Source organism: Chiloscyllium plagiosum, chromosome 30, assembly GCF_004010195.1.
Source record: "Chiloscyllium plagiosum isolate BGI_BamShark_2017 chromosome 30, ASM401019v2, whole genome shotgun sequence".
Lineage (NCBI taxonomy): Eukaryota > Metazoa > Chordata > Chondrichthyes > Orectolobiformes > Hemiscylliidae > Chiloscyllium > Chiloscyllium plagiosum.
In genome coordinates, this window is record NC_057739.1 from 33599827 (window position 1) to 33611690 (window position 11864).

General features: G+C 40.5%; 1 protein-coding gene across 3 annotated transcripts in view; it reads right to left on the reverse strand.

The window, feature by feature from the left end:
* c5 (complement component 5) overlaps positions 1 to 11864 on the reverse strand; it is a 128656-nt gene that overhangs the window by 36298 nt on the left and 80494 nt on the right. For all 3 annotated transcript variants that reach the window (XM_043720297.1, XM_043720298.1, XM_043720299.1), the window contains one exon: positions 6695 to 6894. In XM_043720297.1, coding sequence (XP_043576232.1) covers positions 6695 to 6894 — 200 coding nt within the window. The remainder of the gene's footprint in view (positions 1 to 6694; positions 6895 to 11864) is intronic.

Genomic DNA, 11864 nt, shown 5'->3' on the forward strand with positions numbered 1-11864 from the left:
CCAGACGTCCACCAGGTCGAAGGACTTGGCCAAGTCCCCCAACCTCCTCCCCGACACCCAACCGATGCGGGCACCGCTGTGGCCCCTGTACGAGGACGCAGTTAAAATCTCCCCAGAGGACAACGCACTGGCTCTCGTCGATGGAGGCAAGATGAGCGGACACTTCTCTGAAGAAGCTCGCTTGCCTTGGCCTGGCCAGGGGAGCGTAGACGTTCACCAAGTGAAGCACTGCGCCACCCCCAGCTGAACCATCAGGTGAAGCAAAGAGCCTGGCACGGGCTCCCTGACCCCAAGATCTCCGGTTGAAAATGTAGGGCCAACAAGACAGCTGGAACTGAAAACCGGAAGCGGCAGATACAAATCACTATAAATGCCGGAGGAAAGATCACAGAAGCGCTTCACAGGAGGCTCCCAAGCACGGAGGATGTCACCTAGATAGGGGACGAAACGTCTGCAACACAAATTCCCGGCTCGGCGAACAGAAACACAATGAGCACCCAAGCTACAAATCTTCTCAAACTTTGAAATTCATTTTCCTCTAAGGTAATAAAGGCATCAAGGTGGTGACATCCACTGTGTCCCTCTAAATTCTGACTTATCATCAATGCTTGATGGAGAGAGAAAACCCACGGGCTCTGGAAAGGCAGTTGAGAGTCCGGGCGCATTTTGCTTCCACCCTGCTTGCGAGTTTGCAGCTTCCATGTGGTTCACGTGCTTGTTCAAAACCATCGTATCTACTCAAACTTTATATGTCACTGGACCTGACCTGGCATCAACCATGCCTCTTACCCATGCAGAGACAGTCCCATTGTTACTCCACCAAATGTCATCCCCGAAAGTAAACTGTCTGTCTCACTTAGTAGAATTGTGCATCCACAATGGGTGTTCCTGATGCTGTTTCACTCCCCCACCTCCCTGAGGTCTGGGAAGATCGTATTTTAGCTGTCTGGTGGAGCTATTGCTGTAGTTGCATGAGGGGGTCCTATAATCAAATAGGAACCAGGACACTTCGGTATCTCATGAAGCTTGAGGCTGTTTGCTTAAGTCTGCCTTCAAAATTTGGACTGCTGTTATTACCAGACCATTGGATGATCAATGTCCTTATACAAAGAATGCTATTCAAGTTTAGGGAATACTCAAATTCCCTGCTAGTAATAGATAGCCCATTATCTGTGACCAAAACTTCCAGGAATCCATGTATCACAAGAGATGCGAGCAGTTTTTCTATTGTTGTCCCCATGTTTGATGAATTAACTCTATGCACGTCCAGCCATTTTAAGTGAGTGTTTGCAATGATTAAAAACATAGAACCCATGAAAGGACCTGCACAGTCGATGTGCAACTGAGTCCAGGGTTTACCCAGCCATTCCCATGAATGTGGCAGAGCTGCTGATGGTAATTTTTGTCCTTGCTGGCATTCTGGGCACTGCCTCACTGATGCAGTTATGTCTACATCCAATCCTGGCCACCAGACATAGCTTCTTGGCTTTGGTGTCTGTTCTTACTACAAATCCATGCCCGTAAACGTATTGGTGGAACTTACTGACTCCAAATATGACTCTCAAGCCTTCTTTCTCAATCTGGATGTACTTATACTCTGCATTAGCCAAAGTTCTGGATGCATACAATGTTGGGCATTCCAATGGGCCACATAGAGGTAATACTACCCTAGTCCTGCACAGGGAGGCATTGAACATCAATACCAGGTCTTATTTGGGATCACAATGTGCTGACACCTTAGAGGATAATAGCTGTTTCTTCACTTCCCTGAAGGCTATGCCTTGGCTATGCAATCATTTCCAAAGCTGACCCTTTTTTTATGAATTGATGCAAAGATGGCAAGATGGAGGCCAGGTTACATATGAATTTGCATAATAGTTCACCAGCCCATGGAAAGACCCAAGTTCAGGTACTGACATGGCAGCCGGGGCACCTTGGATCACCTTCACTTTATCTTCCAACCCGTGTAACCTGGTCTTGATGACTCTAACTGAAGTAGGTCAGTTGGGATCGAAAATGTGGTGCTGGAAAAGCACAGTTCACTTTTGCCTAGGTCACTTGGGGTGTGTGGAGGACACATTTTGCCCTTCTAAGGCATATACCTGCCCGGGAGAAACATCAAAGAATTATGTCCAAGTTCTCCAGATGTTCTTTATTGGTCTTCCCTGTTATTAGCACATCATCGCCATAAATGGCGACCTGGGGTAGACCTTGTAAAATGCTCTCCATCAAGATCTAAAGAATTACACATGCTGACGATATTTCAAGTGGCAGTCTTGTAACTGGTACAAACACTCATAGGTATTAACTGTATCATATTTCTGGGAATTCTCATCCAGCTGCAAATGTAGGTGCACATGTCTCATATCCAGCTTCATGAAGAACAGCCCTGCTCCCCAAGCTTTGCATACAAATCCTGTATGTGAGGGATTGCGTATTTATCCAGTTGTGAAAAGCAGTTCACTGTTGGTTTGAAATCCCCACAAAAGTGAACCAATCCATCGGGCTTCACAATTGGTATGAGTGATACTGCCCATTCCACAAACTGGACTGGTTTGATGATTACTTTGCTTACCAACTTTGATTTCTGCCTCTACTTTTGCAGGTAAGGCAAATGGCACTGGGCAGGCCTTGCAGAATCGTGAAATTGTTTCTTGTCAACATGCAAGGTGGCCTTGGCTCCTCTAATTGTCCCTACACCTCAATTAAAAACTTCTGGGTATTTAATTAAGATTTCACTCAGGCTGCCATTTGCTAATCGAAAAATGTTGAACAAACGAGGTGAATCCTTCTCAACAATTTTGTTCCATCAAGCTTGGGTCTTAGCCTTTTAATACAATCAGTGGTAACTGAACCAGCTGCTTCTCATAAGAGGCTTGAATCAAAGATGTACCCCAAAGTTGAATTTGTAAAGGTTCTCCAGTATGGATTCTCAGTCTAGCTGAGGTCTTGCACAAATTTAAGGTTTGGAGTCCAGAGCAAATTTCATTAAAGATTGGTTCTGCGATCACTAAAACGACTGCACCATATTGATGTCCATTAGAAGTGGGTGACCATTTAAACAGACGTTTATTTTGATTGGTTCTGATTTGGATGTTGTTAAGCGACAAAGTGTCCCCAACCAGATATAGGTGGGCTTTCAAGGGTGTGCACTTTCCTGGATACTGCCTATGAGCTTTCTTAGTCAATATAGGTCCAGTGGGATTCTTTTGCTCTCAAATTTGCATACTGGCAGCAACTACAATGGCTTGCCAGCCCAGATCCTGAAGAAAATTTTAACTGTTTGGCTGAGATTTGGCTTTGTTTTAGATTTTTGCTGTGGCTGACCTAGAGTCCTTCTGTTCAGGATTCCTCCTGAGTGAGGCTATGCAATTGCCTTTACTCAAGTGATGTTCCCCAAGCTCAGTTGGATTGGCAAGACTCTCCACTTCCATCGGAATACCCTGCAATGCATTAACTCCACTCTCCGCATTTTCCAATGATAAAGCAAGTTGTATTTCTTTTTGAAGTCCAGTTGGACTTCATCTATTAGGCACTTTTGTATGGTTACATTATTAATCCCACATACCAAATAGTCTCTCAGGAGCTCATTAAGGGTTAAACCAAAGTCACATTCCTCTGCCAGTCACCGTAACCTAATCAAAAATTCCAATACAGATTCCCCTGGTTCTCAAATTGCCGAGTAAAACCAATAGCATCTCAGAATTAGGAAAGTGGTGTTGTAATATTCTTTAACTAAATCCATCACCTCTTGAAAGGTTTTTGTTTCTTGTGCCTCAAGGAAAGTTAGGCTCCTAAAAACCAAATAAGCTGCAGGTCCACAAGCTATTAGAAGAATTACTCATTACTTTTCATCTGCCCCAATGTTATTTGCCCAGGGAAAAAAAGCATTCTTTCCGCATACAAGATCCAGTCTTCGGCAGAATTAAGCGAGTCAAACAACAGCACGATGCCAGAAATGCTTACCCCAATTCAAAGATGACTGGGAATTTCTGCAGGAGTGTCCTTTTCTCTCACTGCCATTGAAATAACTCCACAGAGGTTAGTATCCTGTCACCAAGTCACCCTCTATTTACAAGTGTACAGCTTCCTCAAAGCCAGCTTTCAGAGTGAACAGGATGCCTGACCTGCCTGTTATTATCTGTCAGCTGGGGCTCCCTAATTGGGGCCGTTAATCTGGTCCAATCAGGGAACTCATATTCTATGAGGTTCGCCTGCCGATCTCATTATAATCACAACAAACACCATGACGGCTCTCTGTGGAGTAAATGAATTAGTCCCAATTCCTGTTCTATCCTCTAAGTCGACAAGTTTATTTCCCTTCAATCTATCCATCTAATTTGCTTCTGAAATCACTTATCATCTCTAGTTACACCACCCTCATAAGCATATCTTGTTTATTCAATTGGAGGACCATTGAAAGGACACCAAGGTTGTACTTAAGTCAGGTCTACAAGTATTCAGGAAAAATAACTTTGATGGAATGGTCACTGAGTCCAATCCCTGTGAAGTTCTGGGATTTCTAGCTCTCAGATAGTTAATGTTTTAGGGAGAACGAAGAAAAAAAACCTTTAAAATACACCCTGGAACTCTTCTTGAAGAATCACAATATTGACATTTTCTGATTCAGTATGTGGATGTATCTACTAGAGAAGGTGCAAAACTTGAACTACTCTTGGGAAATAAGGCAGGGCAGGTGACTGAGGTGTCAGTGGGGGAGCACTTTGGGGCCAGTGACCATAATTCTATTAGATTTAAAATAATGATGGAAAAAGATAGACCAGATCTAAAAGTTGAAGTTCTAAATTGGAGAAAGGTCAATTTTGACAGTATTAGGCAAGAACCTTTGAAAGCTAATTGGGGGCAGATATCCGCAGGCAAAGGGACGGCTGGAAAATGGGATAATGAGATAATGAGAATCCAGAGAAAGTATATTCCTGTTAGGGTGAAAGGAAAAGCTGGTATGTAAAGGGAATGCTGGATGACTAAAGAAATTGAGGGTTTGGTTAAGAAAAAGAAGGAAGCATATGTAAGGTATAGACAGCATAGATCGAGGGAATCCTTAGAAGAGTATAAAGGAAATAGGAGTATACTTAAGATGGAAATCAGGAGGGCAAAAAGGGATCATGAGATAGCTTTGGCAAATAGAATTAAGGAGAATCCAAAGAGTTTTTACAAATACATTAAGGACAAAAGGGTAACTAGGGAGAAAATAGGGCCCCTCAAACATCAGCAAGGCGGCCTTTGTGTGGAGCTGCAGAAAATGGGGGAGATACTAAATGACTATTGTGCATCAGTATTTACTGTGGAAAAGGATATGGAAGATATAGACTGTAAAGAAATAGATGGTGACATCCTGCAAAATGTCCAGATTACAGAGGAGGATGTGCTGGATGTCTTGAACCGGGTAAAGGTGAATAAATCCCCAGGTCCTGATCAGGTGTACCCTAGAACTTTGTGGGAAACCAGGGAAGTGATTGCTGGGCCTCTTGCTGAGACATTTGTATCATCGATTGTTACAGGTGAGGTGCTGGAAGACTGGAGGTTGGCTAACGCGATGCCACTGTTTAAGAAGGGTGGTAAAGACAAGCCAGGGAACTATGCGAGGTGCTGCATTTTGGGAAAGCAAATCTTAGCAGGACTTATACACTTAATGGTAAGTCTCCTTCCTATTGGAAAGATGTTGTGAAACGTGAAATGGTTCAGAAAAGATTTACAAGGATGTTGCCAAGGTTGGAGGATTTGAGCTATAGGGAGAGGCTGAACAGGCTGGGGCTGTTTTCCCTGGAGCGTCGGAGGCTGAGGGGTGACCTTCTAGAGGTTTACAAAATTATGATGGGCATGGAAAGGGAAATATACAAAGTCTTTTCCTGGGGTCAGGGAGTCCAGAACTAGAGGGCATAGGTTTAGGGTGAGAGGGGAAAGATATAAAAGAGAACGAAGGCGCAACCTTTTCACACAGACGGTGGTACGTGTATGGAATGAGCTGCCAGAGGAAGTGGTGGAGGCTGGTACAATTGCAATATTTAAGAGGCATTTGAATGGATATATGAATAGGAAGGGTTTGGAGGGTTATGGGCCGGGTGCTGGCAGGTGGGACTAGATTGGATTGGGATATCTGGTCGGCATGGACGGGTTGGACCGAAGGGTCTGTTTCAATGCTGTACACCTCTATGATTCTATGACATTAATGACTGTGAGGATTTTGTTACCAATCATTTAGAATGGTAATTTGTCCCTCAACCTGGCTCACATCTTGAGTTCCAATGATGAGGCAGAGTGATGGCAGAGAGGAAAAGAAAATGAGAAAATTCTGCACTCTGGATTCCACTACTGCCTGGAATGTTCAGCTTCATTTGCCAAAAACCTGTGCTCTTGACATGTTCAGACACAAGAAAACCCGTGGCAGAAATCTTCAACTCTACGTAGATGTCATCCTCAAATCAAAGGATAAATGCAGAAAAGTATATTTTTGACTCGCTATGAGTGATATCATGTGTAAGCATTTAAAATCAACACATTTACTACGTTAATAAAACCAAAAGACAATTAATTTAAGCATAATTGATTCCGACTACTGAATTAAAAAGAAGAGTTCTAATGGTATTGCTTTTCTTTAAGTCTTACACAAATTATATAACTATAATGTTAGGCCATATTTCTGTAAAAGATATTGCAAAAATAAGTGCATTACCTGGGTTGAATGAAATCCTCCACCGTAACGCTGTTGTTCTGTGAGCCATTTAACAATGGGATTTCCATATCTTTTATCAGTGGAATGTAATACAGTCAGAAGAGCATATGATGTTGTTTCTACTATTCGTGCTGTTACTTCAACTGAAGAAACTGAATTTTTGGAAATGTCTGTCCAGAATCGATGTGATGGGGGATTTCCTGTTGAATAGCAAACCTTAGTCTAACTTGCAATACCTTAACATTTTCTATGCAAGTTATTCTTTCATACTAAAATTTGCCCAGTTTTACATCATTTCTTAAAAGTAATGGATCATCTGTTTCTCAAGCTTTGCCATTTTTGAAAGATTTTCTATGCATCTTTAAATGTTTTCTAATCATTCCCAACTTTGTATTTTCAAGTATCTTTTCTTTTACTGAATGCAGAGGGTTTATTTTATCCTTATCAAAATGAGAAATGCCAAAGACAAACAGGAACACCTTTTGATTTCAATCGTCCAGCATCAGCACCAAGAAGTTGCAGCTAAGGTGCAATTAAGTTAGCTATATCAACCTCAAAAGAGGTCCAGCAGTGCAACACTATGAATGTTTCTACTTCCATCATTATGGTCGAGAAGAATGAAACTCAATTTTTGACAAGTATAAAATGGGGGAGAAAAAAGTACCTCTTTGTGTTAGAGCCAAGAAAAGGCAATTATGAGGTATGTTCAATAATGTCAAACTGTAAACTCTGCCAATCATTTTGTTTCCTCTTTTTCCACTTCTTGATTTTTCTTTTATTTTCTCCTTGTTTCTTTTCTTACTCAATCACCACTCTTGCTGGTCCTGTAAGACTAACTCTTCTGTGATTCAATCTCCCCTACATTCCACCCTATCATAGACCCCATTTTTGTCCTGGTTTCATTCACCCTTGCTGAAAATGTATTCCATCCCTAACTTTTCACAATTCTGATCAAACACATTGATCTGAAATATTAACTTTCTCTCCACAGGCACTGGCTGATCTGCTGAGTATTTTCAGCATTTACTGTTCTTGTTTCAACAAGATATCTTCTTCAAGTCTACATGAAGCTCTGCAAGTAGATTCCTAAATTTATAATAGTTAACAAATTACATTTATGGGGCAGAATTTAAAGCCCTCCACTACTGAGTTGAACGATGGGGTGGGCATTTAATCACTCTGTAGGTGATCCTCCTGTTGGGACATTAACTGAGGACCATAAGTGAGCTTAAGGGACTCAGCTAATGTTAATGAGGAATCCAAGAGTAGAGCCGTGTTGAGTTTTTTGGAGTGATCCTATACGGGTCTGTCATTCACTTTCTTACAATCCCCTTCCTACCAGTGATGACCTGTTAATGTCTGGATAAACACATTTTTTTAAGTTTATTAATATCTTTATTAGAAGAGAGAGGTAGTGGCTGTTAATTTTCTGATTACAAATGAAATTGGGTGTAGAAGGAGTTATATGACTGAGCAATTCATACCTTTCTTAGTGAATAAAGTTTATCTTTCTATCTCACCAACTGACTCGGATCTAAATTGACATTAAGAGCAGAGGCTGGTTGCTTAACAGTGATGAATGGATACTCAGAGTAGTTTACAGGCAGGAACTGGAACTGGAGTTATGCTGAAGAAGAATTATTGAAACCAAGTGCAAAGTATCAGGAAATGACTTCCCAATGTTGGTTTGTGAAGCTAAACTTTACGATCAATGGAAGATGAAGTAAGTACATAATCATAGGTTATGTTCTTCCCAAAGAAGAAGGTATAGTATTCACATTTTTGCTTCCTACTAGAAGCAGAATCAATCTGCAGAGCCACAAGTTCAAATTAGACTATGAGGAAGATGTGAATAATCTATTAAAAGTTATGGTCAAATGTTATGAAAATGACAATGTATTAACTGTATATGAGGCCTAGTCATAGAGTCATAGAGATGTACAGCATAGAAACAGACTCTTTGGTCCAATTGTCCATGCCGACCAGATATGCCAACCCAATCTAATCCTACCTGCCAGCACCCGGCCCATATCCCTCCAAACCCTCCCTATTCATATACCCATCCAAATGCCTCTTAAATATTGCAATTGTACCAGCCTCCACCACATCCTCTCGCAGCTCATTCCATACACGTACCACCCTCTGCGTGAAAAAGTTGCCTCTTAGGTCTCTTTTATATCTTTCCCCTCTCACCCTAAACCTATGCTCTCTAGTTCTGGACTCCCCGACCCCAGGGAAAAGATTTTGCCTATTTATCCTAAAAAAGACCCTCATAATTTTGTAAACCTCTAGAAAGACACCCCTCAGCCTCTGACGCTCCAGTGAAAACAGCCCCAGCCTGTTCAGCCTCTCCCTGTAGCTCAGATCCTCCAACATTTATAACATCCTTGTAAATCTTTTCTGAACCCTTTCAAGTTTCACAACATCTTTCCAATAGGAAGGAGACCAGAATTGCATGCAATGTCAGATTTTGATAGATTTACAAAGCAGGATGGTTATTCAACAGCGGAACATCGGATGGAATTTAACAGACTATATGCAAGCTTGCAGAAAATTACATTTGGAGATTCTTAATTCAGAGCTGCCTTTAAATTGTTGGAATGTGCTAAGATTTTGAACATGAATAGACTCCTGGTATTAAATTGTTAGAAACACATGCTTTGAGCAAATTTTAAAAATCCTTGAGAAAAAGTTCATTCAGGCTTCATGGGCTCAAATAAGATATTCAGCAATAACACAAGAACCATCCAAAATAAACCAAAAGCAGCAATATGAAGGAGAAACAGAAATAAAGGAAGTGAGGATAGAGATATCTCTGGCACTTACAGCAAATGACAAGAATTAGGGAATGATAACATAAACATGAATCCCAAGAATGGCTGAGGAAAAGTCAACAAGTGTTGCAATGACTTGAAGTACCATTATGCAATTAATTGCTCTAAACTGAGCAACAATGTTTTCAAAGTTACACATGGCACAGAAGATTTGGAAGGAGAATATTGTGATACTGATCAGCCAGAAGGAATTACTAGTAATTGTATTAGTTATAAGAAGATTCAACCCAGTAATGAAGAATATTTTAGTTGCCAATTCATTGAATTGTACTATTGGACAGTGGATGCATATCCACAATGTATGGAGTGGATTAACTAGAATGAAATCCAGATTCTTTAAATAATCAGAACAAAAGGAAAGTTAAGAAATTTGAGAGTTCTGTTTCAGTTTTGGGGATAACAATGTGCTGTTATCACTATAAAGTGGTGATTCCATGTGACATATCTGGCATAAACCACTTTATCAGCACAGATGTAGTCTCAAGTGAAATACTCATACTAACAAACAGGACATCTATGAAAAATGTCCAAACGAAACTGGACATGGAACACCATACAATTGTTTTTAGGAAGAAAGTGGATTTACAGTTTACACAATCAGGGCATTATTATATATTTTATAGTCAACCTGTTCAGATGCTATCACAACTCTGAGATAGGTGGTACTTAAACCTGGGCCCCCAGAAGGCTTTTTTCTTCTGCTTGATTTAAAGAATGGGATTGAGAAACATATCAGCCATGATCTAATGGTGGAGCAAACTCAATTAGCCAAGTGGCTTAATTCTGTTCATGTATCTTATGTTCTAATGGTAATTGTGCTCAACCAGACAGTCCTGTGTAAGTCTCTGAACACCATGTATCACATCAGGTGTGATTCTGCTAATGGACTTCACTTTATTAAATAATCTGAACTATGCTGAGTTACACTGGAAAGCAATTTAAGATAATTAGTTGGCTTGCAGTGTGATGTGTTTGTGCATGCTAGAAGCTACATATATAAAAACACAGGACTCTGTTTTATGTAGACAAAAGGAATTATATGTACATTGCACTTTTGTCATGAAAAGATCATGTAGGCTGTCAAGCTCAGCTACATTTCCATGGCAATATACAGACCAATCAGAATTTATTTGCCTGGTCTGGAATTAATAATGACAGTTAACTGTTCTTGCTGTGTATCTATGCCAATGATGTCCCAATCAATTAGCATCACTTTTGCTGTATAAATTGGTACTCTTTTCTCCAAGTTTTTTTTCTTGCATCCTTGCCCTGATGAGTGCAAGATGAATTTCTTGGACTCATTTTGTTGTCTTTTAGCAACATTTAATTGTTGCAATACTAAGCAATTACTAAGTGCATAATCGTCACATTCAAGAATATATTTTAAACAAATTTATCTTCTGAACCTTTTTTTCCTGTTGGAAAGGAAATAGCTATTTTACTTGTATAATTAGTTACCAATTATTTAAATACTGCTATCAAATTAAAGGTGCAAAACTTGACCTACTCTTGGGAAATAAGGCAGGGCAGGTGACTGAGGTGTCAGTGGGAGAGCACTTTGGGGCCAGCGATCATAATTCTATTAGATTTAAAATAGTGATGGAAAAGGATAGACCAGATCCAAAAGTTGAAGTTCTAAATTGGAGAATTTTGACGGTATTAGGCAAGAACTTTCGAAAGCTAATTGGAAGCAAATGTTCACAGGTAAAGGGACGGCTGGAAAATGGGAAGCCTTCAGAAATGAGATAACGAGAATCCAGAAAAAGTATGTTTTTGTCAGGGGGAAAGGAAAGGCTGGTAGGTATAGGGAATGCTGGATAACTAAAGAAATTGAGGGTTTGGTTAGGAAAAAGAAGAAAGCATATGTAAGGTATAGACAGGATAGATCCTTAGAAGAGTATTAAGGAAGTAGGAGTATACTTAAGAGATAAATCAGGAGGGCAAAAAGGGGACATGAGATAGCTTTGGCAAATAGAATTAAGGAGAATCCAAAGGATTTTTACAAATACATTAAAGACAAAAGGACATTAGAGAGAGAATAGGGCGCCTCAAAGATCAGCAAGGCAGCCTTTGTGTGGAGCCGCAGAAAATGGGGGAGATACTAAATGAGTATTTTGCATCAGTAATTACTGTGGAAAAGGATATGGAAGATATAGATTGGAGAGAAATAGATGGTGACATCTTGCAAAATGTCCAGATTACAGAGGAGGAAGTGCTGGATGTCTTGAAACTGGTAAAGGTGGATAAATCTCCAGGACCTGATCAGGTGTACCCTAGAACTCTGTGGGAAGCTAGAGAAGTGACTGCTGGGCCTCTTGCTGAGATATTTGTATCAT